Source organism: Anastrepha obliqua, chromosome 5, assembly GCF_027943255.1.
Source record: "Anastrepha obliqua isolate idAnaObli1 chromosome 5, idAnaObli1_1.0, whole genome shotgun sequence".
NCBI lineage: Eukaryota > Metazoa > Arthropoda > Insecta > Diptera > Tephritidae > Anastrepha > Anastrepha obliqua.
This window is the reverse complement of record NC_072896.1, coordinates 23,607,945-23,632,833: the sequence shown is the minus strand read 5'-3', so window position 1 is coordinate 23,632,833 and position 24,889 is coordinate 23,607,945. Positions and strand designations below refer to the sequence as shown.

Here is a 24,889-nt window from a genome sequence, read left to right as displayed (position 1 = left end):
AAGAGGTGCCTCCTAATGTACTAATGAAAGTATAAAAAAATAGAAAACGGTATTTTCTAAATGTATTTATTTATTACGTATCTGAACAAAAGAAATTAATTTCGACTTAGGTTTACAAGCTCAACCTTAAAAGGTAAAATAAGGCACACATTCAAGTAAAAGTATTGGCACAGGTAGCAGAATCAGCTTGCTCCATTGTAGCTGTAACGCGCTAATACTTTGTGTTTCCTCCTTTAGACTGAATAACGGCCTGCAAATGTGTCTTCATACTATTTACCAGATTTGAAGTTTCGGAAGGTGTTATTTTACTCCATTCAGCAATTATTGCCTCTTTTAGAGAATCATTTGACGTTATGTTGTGAGATCGTATCTTTCGTTCCAGAAGATGCCACAGATGCTCAATAGGATTTAAGTCAGGCGATTGGGGGGTGTTTAAGCTGTTTGCAATGGTATATCAACCACTCCTGCACAAGATAAGATGAATGTTTTGGGTCATTATCTTGTTGAAATTGCCAAGTTGTCCCATTAACGACCAGTTTTTCGGCACTTGGACTTAAATTTTCTTTAAAAATGTTGCGACACACATGCTTATCCATTGTCTCATCTATGAACTGTTTTGAGTAGGTTGTTCTCTTGAAGCCCTTTACTTGGCTTTCGCCAAATCTTTTGTGCTCCATCTAATCCAAATAAATTGAATTTTGATTCATCACTAAATATGGTGGTGTTCCAAAAAGCGTTAGACTTATTTAAATACTGTTCAAAATGAAGGGTTTGCGCCGAGGAACCCGGCCATGATACCCAGCCTTATATAGGGTATTCCGAACAGTTTGGGGTTAAAATTGATTTCAAATGAATTTTGCAGGGTCTCGCACAATTTTGGAAGTTTTTGGATTTTGTGCCACTGTGGAAACCACAATTCCAATTGCCAGTATTGCAATAATGCATAACGACTTTTCGAAAGCTGGACCATGATTTATCGACAAGTTTGCCAACTTCGCGATAGGATTTTTTTCTAAATACAGTTTTATCATTAATTGACGTAGTTCTAGGGAAATTTCAGCACCACGGCCCATGTCCGTTGAAATTGCGATCAAAAGTGATTGTGACCGTATGCAATTCTTAAAACGTACGAATAAGTAAAAAGCACGAGTGAAAATAACGGGAGTTCACTGTTACGACGCCAAAAGCATAAGCTAACATAAAAAATGTGCCGTTTTATATTTTTTTATACTTTCATTAGAAGAAAAGTTATAGCACTGATAACTTTTTTTCCAGTGCGCCAATACATTTTTGACTTACTGTATGCCTCATTATGTAGGTATTGTAGAGGGAACATAAGGAGACAGAGGCAGTTAGCAGAGGTACTCATAATATTCGCACTCAGTGGATAGGCAATATGCTAAATAAGAGAAAGGTAGAGGTACTAACCAGCTGAGGTAGCAAACGGTATATACATACAGAGGGTGTACGCAAGGAGATGCGACCAATAATATTAAAAAAATATCAGTAATACTATTAACAAAAAATTTTTTTTTGCATTAAATAGCAAATTGGGCAGTTATTTTAATGACAATCTTTTGGCAAGCGAATGTAAAATGTTTGAAAACTGATATCCAAGCATGCATTTCCTATTAAAAAAGATTGCTTCAGAATATCTACATATCTGCTTCCCCATCGAGTGTGACTAGTAAGCAAATTGTTTAGTGCTGTAGGTCAGCTCTATTAGTGTACTGATAGACGGTGCAGCTTGCAAGGTGGAAATGCTGATAAGTTATTTTTTGTTTTTTTTTTTCTATTTATGCAGTAGAATAGAAAATTGTTCAGCTACATGTGAGTACTAAATAATTACTAAATGCACACATGTAAAAATAAGTTGTTTTTATTCTTACAAACAAGTACGAGTAAATGTTATTAACTGAGATTACTGTGATTGAAACTTTCGTACTTTTTTTTTGATTTTTTATTAATAAAAATAGGGGATTTTAAAGAAATTATCGTCTGTTTATTACTTTGCCACTTAAAAATGTTCGGTGCGGCCTTAAAAATTGGCATTCTCTATAAAAACTAAAATAGTCAGACTTTCCACTTTTGCCTTTGGAAGTCTCTGCCTCAAATTCATTCCAAATTTTTACTCCAAAAGAATTCGTGCAAATGAATTATCAAAATACAATAAAGAATTTACACTGTTCTGGAGTTAGCATTGGTCTCAAAGCTTTTCTTAAGCTCGGCTGCAATTTTAGATGAAGAAATCTGTTTGGTGATTTTTTTATAATTTTTATTTTAAACTCTAGGCCGCATAAAATTTAAATTTAATTAAATTAAATTTGGAGTATTACCAGAAAAAATTAAAGGAAAGTGCCTTGAAATTTTGAACTAAATATTATAACTTCGACAAACTCGTGTATGTCAACTATAGCAGAGGAACTTGTTGGCAAATTTTAATAATTTCTTTTACAAAAAATTTGTAAGATTTTTAATTTATTTTTTACAAAATAAAAAAGTTTCGTAAATCAACTAAATTTTCGAGTTTCTTGAAACGTGCAGACCCAAAATTTCTCTAAGAATTCAGATTGAAAAGTGTGAAATTTGGATGAATATTTTTAATTTTTTTGTTTTTAATTTCCACAAAATTTGAAACTCGGATTGATAAGGTTTTTGTGAGGAAATAAACTATATTTTCATATAAAATATATTATAATTAAATAAGTAAACAATAAGTTGTCAAAATTTGTCAATAAATTCCACTATTATAGTTATTTAACGCAGTGTACGCACTACATACACGCATCTAATTCCATACCGAAGGCCTTGGGTGTACATAAAATATTTTACGAATTGGTAATAAAGCAATAAACGCTCAATAATTCATATGGCAAAGTTTAGATTTACAATGTACACGAATTGATTTACAACCCACTGAAAAACCATAGCCGCTAATCAAATTGTCTCCATTGCTCGATCGAACGCAAGACCGGAACATTTATTAAATACATACAGTCAACGTCAAAAGAATGTGTACACCACATATTGTGGAGTTTTGACTACTTAATAATTTATTTTGTAATTTGAATTATTTTTTTTATAAAAATATTATTAATACTACAACAAAAGCCATATAAAGCAAAATTTTACACTTTGCGTACAATTCGGCAAATTTTCTCAGAGTTTTTACTGAGGATTTTTTTTTTGGGTATGCATCAAAATTTTGTAATTTCAACTCCTTTTTTTTATTCGGCAAAATTTCATTAAACTTTCAAAGTTTTTACGCAGAAGTTTTTTTCTGGTTGCATCAAAATTTCAAAGTTTTACCTTAGAATTATTTCAATTGGCGCGGGCAGCCACTTTATTTTGGTGACATCTGTCAAATCTTTTGTTTATTATTCATTTTAAACCATATTATTATTATTAAACCATATGGACCTAGATGACATGTGGTTCCAGCAGGACGGCGCTACGTGCCACACAGCAACATGTACCCGCCCTTATTGAAAAACCCTATATAAGACTGCATATAAATCATTGAATTTTGGCACACTGATTTTTGAGATTTTTTTTTCGGTCGTGGTCTTGTGCGTTTCCTCAATTTGACGCCTACTCCGCATTTTTTTATGGAAGAAAACACTCAACATCTTCAGCAGAAAAATTTTGGAAAAATCAACAAATTTTTGAACTAGGTACTTGAAACTTGCACTTTATTATATCAAAATCCAATGATCTATGCAACTGTGTACATAAAGTTTTTCTAAAAATTCTGAGTAAAAATTCTAAATTTTGATGAAATTTTTTCGAATTTTTTTAATTTTGAGTAAAAGTTTTAAATTTTAATGAAATTTTGTCGATTTTTTTTTAATTTTGATTAAAAGTTTTAAAGTTGGAAGGAAATTCGCCGAATTTTTAGAAACTTTGAGTAAAAGTTCCAAAATTTGCCGAATATTTACAAATTTGGAGTAAAAGTTTGAAATTTTGCCGAATTTTTAGAAATTTTGAGTTAAAAAGTTTGAAATTTCGATGAAAATTTGCCGAATATTTACAAATTTTAAGTACAAGTTTGAAATTTAGATGAAAATTTGCCGCCTATTTACAAATTTGGAGAAAAGTTTGAAATTTTGCCGAATTTTTAGAAATTTTGAGTAAAACATTGAAATTTCGATGAAAGTTTGCCGAATATTTACAAATTTTGAGTAAAAGTTTGAAATTTGTATGTAAATTTGCCGAACTTTTATAAATTTTGAGTAAAAGTTTTAAATTTTGATGAGATTTTGTCGAATTTTTTTTAATTTTGATTAAAAGTTTTAAAGTTGGAAGGAAATTTGCCGAATTTTTAGAAACTTTGAGTAAAAGTTCGAAATTTCGGTGAAAATTTGCCGAACTTTTATAAATTTTGAGTAAAAGTTTTAAATTTTGATGAGATTTTGTCGAATTTTTTTTAATTTTGATTAAAAGTTTTAAAGTTGGAAGGAAATTTGCCGAATTTTTAGAAACTTTGAGTAAAAGTTCGAAATTTCGGTGAAAATTTGCCGAATATTTACAAATTTGGAGTAAAAGTTTGAAATTTTGCCGAATTTTTAGAAATTTTGAGTTAAAAAGTTTGAAATTTCAATGAAAATTTGCCGAATATTTACAAATTTTAAGTATATTACAAGTTTGAAATTTAGGTGAAAATTTGCCGTCTATTCACAAATTTGGAGAAAAGTTTGAAATTTTGCCGAATTTTTAGAAATTTTGAGTAAAAGTTTGAAATTTCGATGAAAATTTGCCGAATTTTTACAAATTTTGAGCAACAGTTTGAAATTTTGATGAAATTTTGTCGGAAAAGTTGTAAATTTGGATAAAAATGTGCCGAATTTTTATAAATTTTGAGTAAAAGTTCCAATTTGGATGAAAATTTGCCGAGGTTTTACAAATTCTGAGTAAATGTTTGAAATTTTGCTATAGTATTTACTATATTTTTATAAAATTTGAATTTACAAAATAACTAAATAAATAATCAAAACTATCGATATCTCATATATACTTTCTTTTGCCGCCCACAGTATGTGTCGACAGCTGTGTTGACCTAACATTGCGTTGCTGAGTTTTATTGCCAATATAAATCTTTTCACTACACTATCGAAGGAATCCCACCGTGTGATTAATAAAATTTAGTCACTATTGCTTCACCGGACCAGTTCGATTGAGTTCGTTCGCAAAAAAATTCAAATAATTAAAAAATAAAAAAATTTGCTCACCTGTGATATTTTCCGATGTGGATTTTGTTCGAATGCTGGATTATCGTATGCGCCTATGTTGCGAGCTTCACTTGCCGGATCAGAGACAATGCTAACTTTCCGTTTCGGCTGGCTATCGATGACAATGGTATTCTTGTAGGTGCCACTGCCAAAGTGATTGTTTAGCATGGGCGTTGTGTTGACCACTGAAATCTCTGCATTGGGCACCACTGGTACCGCCACTGATATGGGTGAATTGTTGTTGTCAGTGCTGTTGATGAGTGTGGGAATGCCTGCACTCCCATCGCTTGCAGATGAGACAACTGTGCCATTTGCCTGGCCATTGGCGACGACATCTGGCACCGTTTCGGCGCGTTCATTCATGCTTTTAGGACTCTGCAAGACACCAAACAAGCACAATTTAAAATAATATTTAACACTTGTATTCTTCTTTTTAATTTAACGCTATTGAAATTTTAAATCAGACAAAAATATGTTAATTTCAGCGGTCTAGCGCGTGAATCCCCAATTCGTATGCGCACAAATACTGTTTATTTTTATTAAATTTTTTTTATTTAATTTTTATTTTTTCATTTTATTTTAACTTATTTTTGTTTTAGTTTCACTATGTTTTTATGATTTGCTACACCCGCAATTTGTAGCCGCCAAATGTTCACTTACAATGTGATAAATGTCCGAACGCATAGCTGCCAATAACTTGTACGCAGATAGACGGTGTTCGCCTAGTGTTGATTGATTTTATGATCCGTTGCCTTCACAGTATAATAGCTAAATGTCATATCCAATATGCCTAACATCTGAACGTAACTTCGCATTTACGCTGGAAATTACTAATGTGAAGTGTTATCAAGCTATTAGCACTCTTTTTTGATATCGAAACGAGTTGGTTGACAGAAAAATAAGCTAACGCTTAATTAGCTTTAATTTGTATATGTCACAGTAACGAGTAGCAGTTAGTTTTTCGCTGCTTATCTGCTCTGATCTGATCTGATTTCTGTTGACCACTGTCCCCACGAAATTAGCGCCTTTGACGTTCTGACACTGGATCTTTATACGCACGCTCTAACTCGCTGTTCGCTGTCTCTCTCTGACTTTCTCTAACTCTCGTTTAATCCCTCTCTTCCTCGTACTCAGCCATTCCCTCTCATCCGACCCGTCTCTATGAAGACGCGTCTTTCGCTTTATTTCGACATTCTGCTTTAACGATCTTGCAATTAATTTTATTTATTTTAATTGTCTTTTTTTTCAATTATTTTGTTTTGTCTTTTCTTCGTCGCTTCGCGTTTTGTTTTTATTGTGTCTTTATTTTTCGTTGGTACTTTTTTAATTTTGTTTTATTTGTGGTGTTCGGTCGGATAAACAATGTCACGTGGGTAATGTTCTGGCGACCCATTAACGTTGTATTTACCTTTGCCGGGCATTTTCAACTTAATGTTATGTAAATTTAGCTTAAAGTTGATTTTGTTAATAAATTATTTTCGGGCGTTGTATAAGTGATAAAAAATTTGATACCACACAATTTGCAATTTATAAATGTTAATACACATACACATGTACATATGCAGGAATTTGCAGAGACAATAATTAACAAGACTACAGCCGTTTGCCATTGAATCATGGCTGATGGTAGAATCCGAAAAATTTGATACCCTACTGATACAAATTAATTTAGTAGTAACAAAATAAAAGGAAATATTAGCGGGTTTGTATAATTAAGGAAAAATTATAATAAGATAAAAAAATTTCCGAAATATGTATATGTTTCGCAGAAGGGAGATGAGACGTTTGCTACTATCCGCTAACAACTCATCTAATTAGTAAGCAAGGATGTTAGATTTCCAGGCTTGCTATTTAGCTATGGTGAAAAGGAAAATTGTGAGGAGAACTTTGACTGTCACCCTTGGTGAAAAGTTTTTTCATGGTGTGGCCAATGACGACCGTTAGCCAGCTTTCAACGAATTTGGCAAAATCAGCGGATAGGCTGACGTGGCAAGAGGTGTGTTTATGAAAAAACTAAAAATAAGGGGTTAGGGGTAGTCAGAATTTTCACAAAATTGGGCTTTTTTTGCATTTCCTTAGAACATAATATCTTAAAAATAATGTGTGAAAATTTGAAGGAAATCACACGAATACTTTTCGAGTTATTCTACAATTAACAAAGGGCGCTCGGCGGTCTGGAGTGTTCGCAAAACTTTCAACGCGTTTTTCTCAAAACTATGCTTTTTGAACTGGTGATTACTCTAACTTAAAAACCGCTTAGTAGATTTCAATAAAACTTATACTGCTTTTGAAAAACATGAAAAACTCGTGCCTCAAAAATATTTCCTGAGGCCATCATATTGTTAATTTTGAAAAAAAAAGCTTAGATCAGACACAAGATTATCTATTAATAATTGCCGATGAATTGGCCAACCGTGGATCAGCGGTTCCCCCACAAAGGCCAGAGCTAATAATCGGAATCAGTTCCGCAGGAATCATGAATTGGATCAGCGCTTATGTAGTCAGCCTACATAAAGAGCGATGGTCCGGTCTTGAACGCTGCAGAACTGCAAAATGTTTTGTGACAAGTCCGAACAGAAAACTGCTAAACTTTCTACTAAAACTTAGAAGGAAAGACGTTCGGTTGATGGTCGGTATCATTACAGGATACAACCCATGGGGTCAGCATATGACCACCATTGGAATCATTGAGGACCCAGTGTGCCTGTCGTACTTGGAGGAGGCGGATAGCACTGAGCACTTTCTCTGTGAGTGCTCTTTGCTAGAGCACGGCTACAAGTTTTCTCACAGGACTAACCATCTCTATCTCTGTTTATATTCTTTTCTATCTCTTTCTCTGACACTTTTCTCTTTCCCTCCTTGACTATCTACCCCCTTTCCAGAGTTTTAAATGCAATGGGCTTTTTAGCCTGAGTGTTTTAGGAGCCACCAAATCTCCTGGTGGTCCTTGGGTCGACCTTTTCAAATTTCAATTTCAATTTCAAATCTATTAATAAATCCCATTTCCCTTGTTCGATTGATTTTAGATGAATCTCCAAGGACTTCTGATGATCACCGCAAGGGACTTCTAGAGCAACGGGCTCCACAAAAACAGCGATAATATTTACATTTATTTTTTTTTTTGAAATTTTGTTAAAGTCAAGTCGAAACATGATGTAATAATGCTATGTTTTTATTTTTGTAAAATAAAGCAATTGACTAGCCAAAAAGAAATTAGTGAAAATCATCATTTTTTCGAGCCTCTAACTACTCCTAAATCCATAAGTTAGTGATATACGAAATAATTTAACATAATGTCACTTCGTTGCCATCCGAGCAACGACAGATTTGACGAGTGTTTGGGTACATGTGAAATTGTCATGCAGATTTCAGCTAGCAAATACTCTCGTGACATGGCAGCCGAAGTTCCCCTCACAATTTTGTTTTCCCCTATAGTTATTGGCCAAATCTAACAAACTATCATCCTTGACTGTCACGACACTTGTGAATTTTGCAGCCGAATTCTGCACGATCATCTCACATTTATTCACTCACTCGCGCAAGCAGTCGTTGCTCAGATAGCAACGAAGCAACATGAGTGAGACTGTGTTGATGTCTTTTCGTATATCACTAACACAATCTTATTACCAGCCGAAATCTGCACGATAATTTCACACATTCGACCCATCAGTCGTCTTTCAGACGGCAACGAAGTATCATGGTTAATTACTTTCGTATATCACTAACACAATCTTAGTTTTTTCGCAAACTACTTCGTGCACACAAGTGACGTCAACTCATCAGCTGGTTTTTTCAGATTCGCTCAGAGCCAAATAACGGTATTTTAAGTAGCTCACCTTTGAAATCTTTTCACTCTGATAGTAAGTCTCAGTTAAATGGATACATAGCAAGACTGATGGAATATAAGATTCCGCCCATCCCGTCTTTGATCTTATATTCCCGTCCATCTTGACGTCATACTGTTGCAGTTGCGTGAGAGAAATGTGAAAATGCGAGCACCCACGTTGGAGGATAGATTACAAAGTTTGGTCATTCAAAACAAAATTGTGAGATGTCTGATGTTTGCCACACCTCTGCATACTGTACATCATTAACAGGAACACAACACGACTAAATTGCACAAGCGTGACATCACACACACAACGGTACTGTCAAATTCGCTGTGAGCGGACTAGCACTACAAGACGAGCACCACCTTTGTATTTAGTACATCGCAAATACATAGAGTGATTCAAGGCGAATGTAGTTCTTTGATAACCATTATTTGTGATATGCTAATTTTGGTTCTTTTGTTCTATTTTCATTTAAATTCTTTTTTTTTTAATATATTTTATTTTTTTTTTCCAGATAATAGCTTCTACAGACTTTGGCAAATTTAGCTATGAAGCGATATTGAGCTGAACAAAGCGTAAATTTCATTCACACGCTTTATTATAGCGGTCGTTCTGCAAGAAATGCATTTCGCGGATTGCGTGATTTTTTCAGTCAACACTGTCGAGTGAACCAACTGAGTAAACAATCAGCTGCTTGGTGAATAAATTCGAAGAAAATGAGCGCGTGCAAAAGGTAGCAATACGCAGTGCGTCTTCGTATAGGTCGTTCGGTCGTATATATGTATTGCTGCTGCGGAACAAAGTGCGGGCCAGGATATGGCAATCTCCATTCGTTGTCGTGCACAGCACTTGAGTTTTTCCTACAGTATTGTTTTTCGCGGATTTTAAAAAAATTCCTTGCCCTTTCGGCTGTACGCTTCCTCGGGAGTTAAAGGATGTTTTTACACAATGCCGCAAAATATTCAGTTGGCATAGAAATGGAAGTCTTGAGACGCTGCAAATGATTCGAGAAGTACCTGATTCGATGTCGTAGTGCAAAAAGGTGCAAAGCCGCCTAAGGAGTTAAAGGCGGCTAGAAAGATGAAGGATACATTTGATTAAGGGGGGGGTAGGGTCACAAAATCGAAATTTTTTTTCTTCACTCATCTTATAGTAAATCATTTCAAGAATGTTGTGTCAAAATTTTAAGTGGATCGGAGCAGAACTCTCAAAGTTATAGCCTTTGTAGGCACTCTACCTCGAATGCGGATCATCGATAATTTTTCAGAGTCATTTTTTCAAACGCGTTTTTCCCGAAACGACTTCTTAAAAGTCGGTGCCAATCACAACTCCGAAACTATTCAACCGATTCTTTTCAAATTTGGCACACGTTTTCTAAATCAAAAATACCTCCCCCCCACTGCTTTTTTTATTTTTATTTTTTTAAGGTTGTTTTTCACTTACAAATATGGCGAAATTTTTCGCCAAAAATGCTCGTTTTACGTTTTTTTGCCACCAAAACTACAAAAATGAAAAAAAAATTGTATTAATGGGCGGGGGGGGGGGAGCCTTACGTCATACTTTAACTGAAAAATTCGAATTCAGATGATTCTACGACGAATGCCGATTGGCACCGCAGCGCACCTCTCGAAAAACATATCTCCAAAAAAACTCTGTCATGGGCTTATTTGTCAATATTTTATTATTAATATTTTTTAAAAACTTATTGAAAAGATGTACAATAACATGCAACTGATTTTATTAAAGTATCTTAAGCCATATTTCTGTAAAAAGTTCAAAAAAAAGTTTTTTTTTTTTAGCGCTAAACCCTACCACCCCCTTAAAGGGTGTGCTCCTTTTGCATGACTCGTTTAAGGTCGTTTAAGTATGACCTCGAAGCACTTCAACATTTTTCATGTAGTACATATTTATCCTCCTCAGGTTGATATTTCTTCGCTAAAATTAAAGAAGGAGCTTCTAGGAACAAAAAAAAACTTTTAATGATAATATTGAAATGAAGTCACCTACTTCTACATTTTGTAAAAAGACCTAAAAAACTAATAAATAATTGGCGCGTACACTACTGTTAGGTGTTTGGCCGAGCTCCTCCTCGAATTTGCGGTGTGCGTCTTGTTGTTGTTCCACAAATGGAGGGTTCTACAGTTTTAAGACGACTTCGAACGGCAAATGGCTTTATGAGGAGATTTTTCAAGGCAGAAATACACTCGGAGGTTTGCCATTACTTGCCGAAACGCAACTTTTTCTATTATTTGATGTTCATGCACGGAGATTTAAACCTATGCACTCCTGAATGGTGGTCACGCATCAACCCATTTGGCTATGGTGGCCACTAGTAATCTAGAATCACATTCAATACCTCTGCATCCCCGGGCATAAAAATATCGACGGAAGTAAGGAAACTCATAGAAACAATAATATAATCACCATTAGAGTGTGAGTTGTTCTTGACGGTGGGAATGCATGCTTTTAAAGAACACCTTAAAAAGAAGACGACACAAAAAAATAGAAAAATTGCTGGCCACAACTAATACTACAACGCCAGGTAGAGGCGCCTACCAATAAGAGGCTAACTCAAAAGCTTTAACACCTAACTCAAGAGGTCTGAGCCTCCCAAAAACCAAGCTGAAGCTACGTACAGGCATGACCACAAGTCACTGTATACGACGAAGTTAACTGCACAAGACTCAGACTTCATCCAAATATCAATATACCTGCTCTTGGACGCTACGTTTATCCGCTACAATATAAAATCCTCCTAGTCTTCATAAAATCATTCGGTTTGGACAAAATATTGTGCAGAATAGAACCTCAGCTCGAATCATCCACATTTCATAATATTCATCTATCTAAGCTTAAAATGAATTTTGCCGATGGGCCGTCTAAGAAATAAAAAATATTGATAGAGTACATGGAAAAGATGGAATTCTCTGAAACAGTTGATGGTTGGCATCTTAACCTCATCAATACTTCTTTCTCATTAGAGGGTCAATAGTTTAGCACCGATGGATTTTCCTGCAGGGAATACACACGTTCCAATTGTGGACATAATACTCGTGAATGCATTTTTCCGGTTTATACCGGTAGAATATTCAAATTGTAGTACAAAATTGAAGGTGGTTGTATATTACTTTGTATGACATACGGAGATACCTTAGCTTATCACACATATGGAATTGGATTTTATCAGGTTTGGCGTACAAAATGAACAATAAAATTTGTATTTTTACAAACAGATATACAAAATTGTTAATTAAATGCAATGCCACACCGGTTTCAGTGAAAAAATGTGCAGCAACAAAAGAAAAAAAAAAAAATAAACAAAGAAAGCGTTGAGTAAAAAAATTAATACAGCGGAAATTAAGATGTGGCGCACGATGCAAATGTAAAAAGTTTGAATCATAATAAAAACATAGTAAGGCAGAACAAAGACATATTCAATAAAGTAGAAATAATTTTGGCATTTCTCTCGTGTGAGCTGCAACTGAAATATCAATTTTTAATAACTTAAAATTCGTAATTTTATTGGTTTTATTTCAGTTTCAAATTGAGATAATATTAAAAAAATTAAGGAGAACTACGAACGGTGTGCTCTGTGAAGGTCTCATTATACGAAAATCAGCCATTACCAAATGGTATTATATTTCCATACACTTTCATTCCATACTTCTTTCTTATATTGGGTCTTAGACAAAGATGGTGCATACATTATAAATTGTTAATTTCTTTGTTAAGACTTCTTTGGCATAATAGTCAGGTATAAGAGAGTTCGAGTGAGTTGTCACTTCTACCATGATGAATGTGGCTTGATAAGAACACAAGGCGGCTTCGATTCGCCAAGCATTAGAAAGTGGCGAATAGGTTAAGAAACTGGTATAAATAGGTAAACATGTGTTGGCTGCCCTAAAAGGAGCTGCCTAAAATTATATTTGTTTAAAAGCACTTAAGGGGTTACATACGTTCAGAATTTTCAAAAAATGGATTTTTTTCGATATTTCAAAAGTAGGTATAGTATCTTAAAAAAATACTGTGAAATTTTCATGCAGAAACTCCCAATATTATAGCTTCTACAGCCCATTAACTAGGTGGAGAGCGGTTCGCGGGCTTCTGTACCTCAAACTCTAAACTTGGTTTTCTCGCAACTAATTTTTCCGGCACGGACTGCATGATAACTCATATAGTTTTTAATATTTTTTGATGCGCTTTTTTTTGATATTCGAAAGTGGTTTCTCTATAGATTTGATTTTTGATATTTTTATAAACAATTAAAAAAAAAATTAATGTGTGATATTTATGACGTAAAACGCATACTTTTTTTAAAATGCCGCAAATTGCAAAATTCAAAATAAATTCAAAAATCCGGCTCAGCAGGCTAAAACTAAAACTTTATTTTGGAAGAATTTTTTTACTTTTTACAGATTCCTCAACATTTCAAAGAGAAATGATGCAAACCGTGGAGCAACTTTATTTTCATTGTACTTTGGATCACGTCCGTTTTTATATACTAATTTATGTAAAGAAAAATTAAAATAAATTTGTTTATAAAGTTTAAGTACTAATAAACAATGTTACATTTTTTTATATTTATTTCTATTGTTATCTCTTCTAATACAGTTTTTCTTTTAGCGCATTTTTGACGCTGCTGGACGTATGTAACCCCTTAAAGATTATTAATAAGACTGCGTCCATATAGGGCTACTTATGTTGCTGTTGAATTCGTTACTTTTCATGCTCGTGCTCTGTCAACACCTTTCGTATTCTCGTTCTTCTCAATGTTGTTGTGGACTGTAGATTAAAAACTAGCAAGGAGAGTAAAGACGACGGGAGCATCAAAAGAGAACTTGCAAAGTTGAATTAACAGAAGTTGATCTGTATGAACGCGATTTATTAAATCTTGTCAAATACCAGAAAAGAGAGAAAAAGGAGTGGCAACCTTCTCCAAAAATGTTTTCTAAAGAAAGCTTTCTTAAATGACTTTCATTTGACACCCACACTGAATTATTTTTATTATTTATTACTAATTATTTAACTAATTGAAATTCATTTTTAAACGGGTGGTAACCTCTTTACGTAGACATCCATATTTTTATGTTTCATATATTTTTTTTGATTCTACTCGAACTTAATTTTTCAACTAAGTGGCAACCACTTTCAAAATTATTCCTGAAATTAAGCTCTCTCCTTTCTTAATTTGACACCTGTATTGTAATATTTAATAGAACTTAATAATTTGATTTTATTAAATTTTTTAAGAGATAGCAACTCTCGAGTTCATAATTTATATACTGCAAAATTTCGTGCAAACGCCGTCCAGTGGCTGTCGCGTCATAGAGTCACAAACATCTTAACTTGCAAACCTACAAACATACAAATTTTTACATTCACATATAACGTAAGGTAGGACAAAATTAATCACCCTATAGGAAGATGCTATAGTTTTTGGAAATGGCGTCGTACGTCAATTATATTTGACACTTGTGAACTATGTAGACAGCTGCAGCATACAAACAGACAAGCAATAGAGCGCGTAGGGGTGGAAAAAGGTATTTCTAACACTCAAAATAAATTTTTTTCTTTAGTAAAAAAGTTATTCAAAACCAAAATGTGATGATTACTTTGTATCAGTAATTTATTTGACTTCTAATTTAAATATGTATTTGAATGAAAACCCAAAACCAAAACAAACAACGGAAATAAGAGTGTGAGACTAAATGGTTTCCAAACGGCGAAAGTGCTAAAAGTACCTCTCAACGGTTCAACAGAGGCTGAAATCCACTTTTGAAAGAAATCATTTTTTCTCCAGCGCCTTAATTCGTAAGGTAAACTGATGTGGACGTTAGTTAAAAAAAATTATCTTAACCAAAGTATTTTAAACAAAGTTGAGTAAGTATATATTGCAAGGCGCATTCGTTAAAGGTGATGGCACTAGACCAACAACAGGATTTTTGGAGATTAGAATGTCAGAACAAAATAAAGTGTAAAACAAAAAGGAAAGGACGAACTACGTTGCACTGCCGAGATGAAGTTGCAGCTAGCAGCATACGGCGTTGGCGCGATGGAACGGCTTTTCGTCATTTATTTCTCTGCTGACATCCGAATGTACACGGCGAAAGAAAAAAACAATTCAGCTGGTCTACTGATACCACCTTTAATAGACTCGTCTTGGTATGTTGTCATTGACTTGAACCTTTTTCACATTACTATTGCAATCAAAAGATTCAATCTTGAAATTGTACAATAAAAAAAATTTGAAACGAAAAAGCAATTATTTGAAAAAGAGAATAATAATGTCGAACAATTCTTGTAGAACCACTCTGTAGAAGCACTTGTGTAGTAGGACCACTCACGGCAATAACACAGGCCTGCGAAATCTCGCTTTTTTACAGTTTCTACAACCGCTATGGGTGTTTCTTGAAGGTTTTTTATGCTGAAAACGAATATGACCTTGAAAATGCTCCAGCACGTCAGAATTTTTGGCAATTTGAAGTTAAATAGTCAAAAATGCAGATTTTGGCCATTTTTTTAATTTTTTTTTTTTGAGCAAAGTAAAGTTTGTTTTTAATTTTCCACAACGGCATCGCAAAGTACTACTCTTTAGCTTTAAGGTCCTTTTTTAAAAATATTTTTACGATTAATATTATATAAAAAAATTGTATGAAAATATGCTAGAATATTTAGGTGATTTTTTGATAAATAAATTTAATTTTCGATGAGAGAATAACAAAGGACAAGTTTAGACCAGTGAGGGTTATATATAGTTAGAATTTTCAAAAACTCGATTTTTTGTTTTTCTTAATGTGCATATATTTAAGAATACGCACAGAAAATTTAATATCGTTTGGGTGAATATTTTCGAAGTTACACGCAAATTTGAATTTTCTCACCGATAAATTTTTCTTTTTTTTTTAACAAACAATTTAAGGCCGAAATTTTGGTAAAAAATCGATTTTTTTTTTTTGAGAAACCGCCATTTTGTTAAAAAACTTTATTTTGCTTATTTCTTTGTTCCATTACTAGATTTAATGTTACTTTAACGAAATCTGTTTGGTTTTTTAATATCAGAGGATCCAGTTCAGAGATATAGTGGTCACCACAAAACGTCCTTTTTGAGAGGAGCTCCCGGAGATCAGCTGCAGCTCCTTTTCAAATATATATTTTTACTAATACTAAGTCTTAAAATACAGTTAGTAAGATAACGTAATAATAGGTCTATTAATTAGTTCGTGCGGTTTTACAACAGATGGCGTAACTTGATTATTATTCCATCGATCCACATTTCCAAACATTCATTGGAGAGCTACTGTCGTAAGGCACAAACGTCAGTATAAGTTTTTTATTTGAAGCGTAAACAACAATATTTTTACCACACTTGAAAATGTCGAATTTCGTGCCAAATAATGTGTTTTTGCGGGGAATTCTTCTTCATTATTTTAATATGAAGAAAAAAGCAGCCGAAAGTCATCGTATCTTGGTGGAAGTTTATGGTGAGCATGCTCTAGCTGAGCGAACGTGCCAGAAGTGGTTTGCACGCTTTAAAAGTGGTGATTTTGGCTTGGAAGACGAAGAACGCGAGGGTGCGCCGCCAAAGTTCATGGATACCGAATTGGAGGAATTGCTCGATCAAGATCCGGCTCAAACGCAAGAAGAGGTTGCAAAAACTTTGGGAGTTGATCAATCAACCATTTCCAAACGTTTAAAAGCCATGGGAATGATCCGAAAGGTAGGCCATTGGGTGCCGTATGAATTGAAGCCAAGAGACGTTGAACGCCGTTTTATGGCATGCGAACAACTGCTTCAACGGCACAAAAGAAAGGGTTTTTTGCATCGAATTGTGACTGGCGATGAAAAGTGTGCCCATTACGACAATCCAAAACGTCGGGCAACGTATGGATACCCTGGCCATGCTTCAACATCGACGTCGGCGCAGAATATTCATGGCCTGAAGGTTATGCTGTGTATCTGGTGGGACCAGCTGGGTGTTGTGTATTATGAGCTACTGAAACCGAATGAAACGATTACGGGGGATGTCTACCGACGACAATTGATGCGTTTGAGCCGAGCACTGCGAGAAAAACGGCCGCAATACGCCGATAGACACGACAAAGTTATTTTGCAACATGACAATGCTCGGCCACATGTTGCACAAGTGGTCAAAACATACTTAGAAACGCTCAAATGGGATGTCCTACCCCACCCGCCGTATAGTCCAGACCTTGCGCCATCCGATTACTATCTCTTCCGATCGATGCAACATGGCCTGGCTGACCAGCACTTCCGTAATTACGATGAAGTCAAAAAATGGATCGATTCGTGGATTGCGGCAAAACCGACCGAATTTTTCACAAAGGGAATCCGTGAATTGCCAGAAAGATGGGAAAAAGTAGTAGCAAGCGATGGACAATACTTTGAATATTAAATTTGTAACCATTTTACGTCAATAAAGTTTCAAATTTCGAAAAAAAACCGCACGAACTTATTCATAGTCCTATTATGTGTACAAATTTTTAGATCAATAAATTTAAAAGTCTTCTCAGATAAGGTCTGGAAAATTCGCTTTTTTCGACCTTCTAACTGTATATAACCCCAATAACCGTACTAAATTTTTTGGCAGAGTTAAAACTTTGTGAAAATTTGTTCGTATATGTAAGTGACAACGAAATTAGCAGTGATTGAGATTTGGTAGACATACTTTTTACAAATTGTAAAGATATTTCTTTTGAAGATAATCACAAGAGGTTGTTTTTCAGTTGAAGGGTACATTATCGAACAAAGTATTTGAATAAGAATTTGACAAACAAGCAGTTATATAAAAAACTGCATAACGAAAAAAAAGTTGTATATGATTACTCAAGACTCCACTTACCCAGCTATATATAGGCGACAAAACTAAAGCTTCAATATTTGTGAAAATACTCGTAATATGTAATTAAAATGTAAAGTAAGCGTTGAGAGTGACTCGATGATTTGACTCTATTTCACATTACTAATATACTTATACATATGCATATACATATGTATGTATGTATATATGTATGCAAAGAAAGTGGCTTTGTAGACGAGTTGTTCAAAATGGCACTTCAAGTACAAAAAATACAAACGGATCAGTGTAAACAAATAAACAAATTGCTTATATCCGTTTCATCAAATAGTCAGCCCACTTTGTTTAATACATTTTGTTCTTAAAAAGAAGTGTGACGCTCGTGAATTTATGTAATTTATTAAAAATAACACAAGTGGTTATATTTTTAGAAAAAAAAAACGAGACGGCAAAAGTGAGCCTATTCTTCTGGATAGAGTTGCAGACGGGCGTTATAATTTAACCTAAGCTATTCAGAACCGCGTATTGTCATAGTACAAGGTGGCACAAAGTTAATCATCTAAAAATGAATAAAAATATTTTTAGTACTCTTATTCTTCATGATTGGCGCAATTACCGCTTACGCGATTTTGACCGAGTTTAACAAAGTGCGCCAGTCGTTTCTTTCTCGTGCTAATCGGCGCCAGTTGGACACACCAAGTGAAATCAAGTCCTTCTCCACCAAATCAAGCCAACACAGAGGAGGACTTCCTCTGCTATCACCAGCTGGTACAGCACATACAATTTCCAGAGCCGTAGTGTTTGTATTCATTCTGACGACATGACCTAGCCAACTTAGCCGCTGGATATTGATTCGCTGCGCTATGTCTATTGTCTATGTTGTTGTAAAGCTCATACAACTCATACGAGTACGTGCAGAGATGCAAAAGTCTTCTGCAGAATCGTGCTCTCAAACAGTCCAAGAGACTCCTCATCGTATGTTGTCATCGTCAAAGCTTCTGCGCCATACGTTAGAACGGGCATGATGAGAACCTTATACAGTGTTAATTTTGTTCATCCACTGGATTTCATGGCTGACATTATTATGGGTATTAATGCTGGTTTCTAGATAAACGAAATCTCTTACAACGCCGAAATCACGCACCTTACCAGCTCCTCGCCGCCATATTTGAATAGTTTAGCCAGCAGTCCGTCAGCTCTTGCAGCTTTGCTGTTCTTTAGCCGCGTTATCGCTATTCCCACCTCGTTAAGGTCGGATAGCGGCGCGACAGTTCCGTCGTCAACAATTGGGGTATCGGGTTCTCTGTGATATACGCAGTTGAGAGGTAGGTAGGTGAAATGGTTGAAGTGCCAGTCCGGCACTCCTCAAGTAGCTCTAAAGCGTCGTTTTGATACCATTATAAGATCTCCAACAGGCAGATATCTACAGCCAGACAGAGCTGTTGATATAATGGAGAAGATTGGAAAGATTTAGATTGGCGCACTGCCCCAGGCTGTCGCAGAAAGGAGCACCCAGTGACCTTAATCGTCTAGCTGCCAAACCCGGACGTTTACAGAGAAAGTGCTCGCTCAACAATCTCCTTCTCTGAAAGGTCCCCACAGATTCTGCAATGTGGGTTAATGGGTAACCCTAGCTTTTCCGCGTGTGTGCCGATCGTCCAGTGACCGGTAAACACAGCTACGAGTTTGGAAATTGAATGGCGAGAGGTCCAAAGGACTTTCTGAGTCCTTCGTATATTGTACTGGGGCTAAAGCGTTTTCGAAATAGCACATGAAGAAATAGAGCTCCATCTTTTCTGCGCTTTCCGTTTGAGCAGTTCCCTTTAAACAACTGTCAGGGGGATGCCGATGACCGGATGGGAGGTCCTGAGACCAATTCAGTCGCCTTCCTGGCAAGCTCATCAGCAATTTCATTTCCCTCTATATTATTTTGTCATGGAACCGAGATCAGAATGTTAACTGCACACGCAATAGATTTGATCTCCTCCTTACAGGAGTTTACTAGTTTCGTTCGGCACCATGGCGTCGTCAGAGCCTTGATCGCGGCTTGACTATCGGAGAAAATGTTAATATCTCCCGCTCACGCGTTCCTTAAGCATTTTGCATGCCTGCAGGATCGCAAAGACTACTGTTTGAAAAACACTAGCAGTATTCGGCAGTTGAAAGGAGATAGATAAATTGGCTGATTTAGAGAAAACTCCTGCTCCGACCCTCGATTCCATCTTGGAACCGTTAGTGAAGACAGCGGTGCAAGTTTCGGTACAGATTTTCCCCTCGATCTAATCCTCCCGATTTGTAAAGATTGCCCTAGCACGACCGTCAAACTGTAGTTTGCGAATAGAGAGATCTGTTTGAATACGGTGTTAACTGCCCGAAAATGCTACCATGTCCCTTGAGAGATTGCTTTCTGAGGCCAACCTTCTTTAACCAGTGCAGTTGAGAGGAGTGTTGATTTCATAATTTAAGCACGCTCTGAATGTCATTCACTAGAACGCCTTCTTTGTTTATACAGGAAAACGCACCGGTTTTGCGACCTTCTGCAAGCCGCCCAATTTTCTGGCAGAATTTTCGGGCCCTATTGGCAAGCATCTCCAGCTCGTCATACTCAAGCATTTCAGCCTCTTGTTTCTTCAGTTTTGGAAATCTTTATTTTGACATTTGCGCGCTCTACTACTTGTCTGCTTGTATACTGCAGCTGTGTAGTTCACAAGTGTCAAATATGATTGACGTGCGACGACATTTCCAAAAATTATAGCATTTTCCGATAGGGTGATTAATAGTACGCCAGCTGGTATTTAGCCTACCGTGCAGTGACAGCGACGTTCTCAACTATTTTTTTAGTTAATAAAAATACAAAAACAAAAACCATACTTGCTTGTATGTCAAACGCTCACATGAAGCTAATTGTTTGCTTCACTATTTTGTTACAGAGTTGACTACGTAAAAGTGTCAATACAAAAAGTGATTTAAATAATTAAGTTGAACAAAAGTTATACCACCTGAAATTAGTTATTATTATTGAATTTCTCAAAATATATGTAGGCAACCCTCAAAGTGTGTAGAAGTACATGCATACATACCCACATACCCACATACATACATAACCTTTTACAGGTGCCAATTAATTTTGAGTCGTGCTATTTTATTTAATTTATTATTTCTTTCTTTTTATATTCTACCTGTGTATGTATGTGTGCAATTGTCTTTTTTAATAACTCCCTAAATTAACAAGTCTGTCAATTCAAATATCAGCTTTGCAATTAACTCGCGGTCTTATAAATATTCGTAAATATTTACTGTCAGTAACTTAATTGCCAAAGGGACTTGCATACATATAAACGTGTGTGTATGTGTGTGTGCGCAATTAGTATTGTACAATTAGCACATTCAACACTGATAGCCACCGGCAAGAAAATTTTATTGACGTGTTGAAATTTACTACGACAAGTAGCCAGCCATTATCACTGACTTAAAGACGAACTAAAAAGTACAATGTAAAGAGTAGAGTAGTATGTGCATGTGTGTGTGTGTGTATGTATAAGTACTAAGTAGATTTTCGGTATTACCATAAATTTATAGGCGTGACACGTAAGCCATATTTTCGCTACGTATCAACCCTGCCGCTATTTTTGGAGCTTAGCCTTGCCTAAGCGCTAGTAAATATTTAATTTCGCTTTTATTTTTTTTGTAATTTATTTATCGTTGTAATTCGTATGATAGTTATTTAATCCAATTTTTTGCGACTCTCTTCGTTTTTTGTTTTACAATTTTTTGATAAAATTGTTAATTTGCCATGTTTTGCTTAATCCGTAAAGATGTTGGTGTTTTATTTTTATTTTATTTAATTTTTCTTTTTTTTGAATTTAATTTTTATTGTTTTGTTTTTGATTTTTATTTTTTTTTTATTCAATATTCGTTTTTCTGTTTTTTTTTTTTTGTGGCTTTGCACTGATTTTGTTTCGATTACTATGTTGTAATTTGTTGACATTTCGCGGCGCGTGAAACCCACAATGAATGCTAATTAATCAGTGCTTTTCAAGATGCGCCGCACGTGATGCGAAGCGCGAGGCGTCATAAGCTTGCTGTTGACGGCTTGCAGCTTGCTGCTATTGCTACTGTTATTAGCTATATAAATACAGAAGTTCGTGCGACAAATATTTTTCCCATTGATTGACGTTTACATAAGTGGCATGCGTATGTATGTGTGTGTTGCTGAATATATCTATACATACACACTTAACTAAATCTTGTGTACATATTTACATGCATATCTACTTGCCCCAATATTATGTTTCGAATATTTTTCAGTATAAGCAAATTACATGCCAATGTTGGTCATTTATCATACGAAAAAGGATATACATAAAAAGGATATACAACAAAACAAAATTTTCTGGGCAGTATCCCCTAAATTTTTTCTGCGACCAAATAAACCATGGGCACCTAATTTTTTTAATTTTTTTTTTTTGTTTTTATACGACTCGTGTCGATTGGTGTAACGAAATGTTGAAGAAATTCCGCAGCGGTGGTTCAAAGCACTTCTGTGACACAGTAACAGGATCTTGGATCTTTGCATATAAGCCGAAGACAAAACAGCAAACGACAGTATGTGTATTCCAAGTAACTCATAACCCTCCCTTAGGATAAACTAAGAATACTAACGAACATTCTCACAGCCCATTGCAGATGTGCAGTTATCTGCTGAGGATTGGGATATAGTCCACTGACTCTTGTCGTTTCTGTGACCAATACACGGATACTCCCATACAACCTCTCCTTGAGAAAGGCCAATTGCAGCCAGAAAGAACGCATATACACTCAGGCATATCCAGCTCTATATTAAGTTTAAACAGGCAACTGTGGAAAAACATCACGGAGGAGATGCTCGGCCAAATACCCAAATTGGGTGCAAACGTCAATTATATATATAATTGAACTATGATGAGTAGAGGGCATAAAAGTCCATGAGGTCGAAGTGAAAACCTCAAATCAAATCTATCTATTTATCTATGTGTGTTACAAGACGAGCTTAATTCAACAAAAGTTTTTCGCGGAAAAAGCACCTCAAAGCAAATGATCGCCTGTTTTTCAGAAAATCTAGTTATGGAGCAACCGTACCACTAGAGAGATTTAAAGTAATCAATTCTGAGTGGTACGAGTGCATAACCATTTATTTGCAAGAAATTTTCGGAAGCTTAAGCAAAACCAACCACCGAAGACGTATCATCCTTCACCAAGACAATGCGAGCGCTCACGTATCGGTTCGCGCAATAGAGTTTTTGAGCACTCATGGGTAATCTGCCTTACAACCCTCATTAAATTTTGTTTAATAAGATTAGGGTAACAATATTTGTGGAACAACATCACGACGCATACCACAAATAGGAGAAAGAGCTCGGCCAAACACCCAAAAAGGATGTAAGCGCCAACTATTTATTTTTTTATTTTTTATAGCGTATAAATTAAATTAATATAAAATTCCATAAGGATCATGTGGGTTCCGGGTCATGCCGAATACAAGGCAACGAGTGCGCTGATACTAGAGCCAAAGAAGCTGACCAAGAACGCCTTCACTTCAGTGCACATTTTACTACCAAAGATATTCGAAAAATTACACTAAAATCTCTTCAGTATGCATACAATAGGCAATGGTTTAATTACACAGGCCTGCGAAATTTAACTTTTTTCAGTTTCTAGAATGGCTGTACTTGTTTCTTGTATTTTTTCATGCGCTGAAAACGAATCTGACCTTCAAAATGCTCCATCACGTCAGGATTTTTGGTAAATGAAGCCTAAAAGGTCAAAAAATGGCCATTTTAGCCATTTTTGATAATTTTTTTTGGGATAGAAAATTTTTTTTTCAATTTTCGACGTAAAGGTCGCATAGTACAACTATTTAGCTTTAAAATCCATTTTTTTAAATTATTGTACGATTTTTAAAAAAAAAGTTATGACATTTTGAAATTAACAGTTTCAGTTACGCCAATAGACGTTATACCCAACGCATACGTAACTGAAACTGTTAATTTCAAAATGTCATAACTTTTTTTTAAAAAATCGTACAATAATTTTAAAAAATGGATTTTAAAGCTGAAGAGTTGTACTATGCGACCTTTTCGTCGAAAATTGAAAAAAAAAATTTCTATCCCAAAAAAAATTATCAAAAATGGCTAAAATGGCCATTTTTTGACCTTTTAGGCTTCATTTACCAAAAATCCTGACGTGATGGAGCATTTTAAAGGTCAGATTCGTTTTCAGCGCATAAAAAACTACAAGAAACAAGTACAGCCATTCTAGAAACTCACCCTCGCAGGACTGTGTTATCAACACCACTACAAAAAGTACAACCCTACTGGCATCAAGCCGATATATCCTATACACATGCCTTCCAACAACCTCAAGATATTTACACGCCTTCGAATCGGTCACACTATAGCCACCCATGTTCACATACTAAACAGCACAGTCAAACCAGCCTGCCCTTTTTGCTACTCAGACGACTACACGACTTCACACCTCCTCGATACCTGCCCAGGATTGAACTGCACTAGAAATGCAATTCATGCTAACCTTGAACTTTCGAAGCTACTCAACAACACAGATTACAATAGCATTAATTTAATTTGTAAATTTATTAAACTAACTAAATTAAAACTTTAACTCTTTGCGAAAACTAGATATACATATATAAAATTATACTCCGGTCAAACTCACACTACCCACTAATCTTTTAATACTCCCTCAACTCCTCTCTCCCATTCTCTTGTATAGTTACTTACCTATATTATTACTCTAATTAAGATGCCATAAGCCGAAGGCTGTTACTCTTTTAAATAAATAAAAAATAAAATAAAATTTTTACACATTTTTGGGGGAAAATTAAATGAGTAGATTAAATAATATCTCTCTATAAATATTCAATACCAAATTCACGGAAAGCGTCATCAATAATAACAAAATTCAAAACATTGGAGGCACGACCAAATATATTTTTAAAAATTTAAAAAATAATA

General features: G+C 35.2%; 1 protein-coding gene across 3 annotated transcripts in view; it reads right to left on the bottom strand.

Annotated features, from left to right (window-relative positions):
- The window catches only part of LOC129249356 (sodium/hydrogen exchanger 9B1), an 85,724-nt gene that overhangs the window by 29,039 nt on the left and 31,796 nt on the right, over nucleotides 1-24,889 (bottom strand). For 2 of the 3 annotated variants that reach the window (XM_054889140.1, XM_054889141.1), the window contains one exon: nucleotides 5,229-5,603. In XM_054889140.1, coding sequence (XP_054745115.1) covers nucleotides 5,229-5,591 — 363 coding nt within the window. In that variant the 5' untranslated portion in view covers nucleotides 5,592-5,603. Of the gene's footprint in view, nucleotides 1-5,228; nucleotides 5,604-5,888; nucleotides 6,233-24,889 lie in introns of those variants that run through there. The other variant, XM_054889139.1, reaches the window with a different exon arrangement.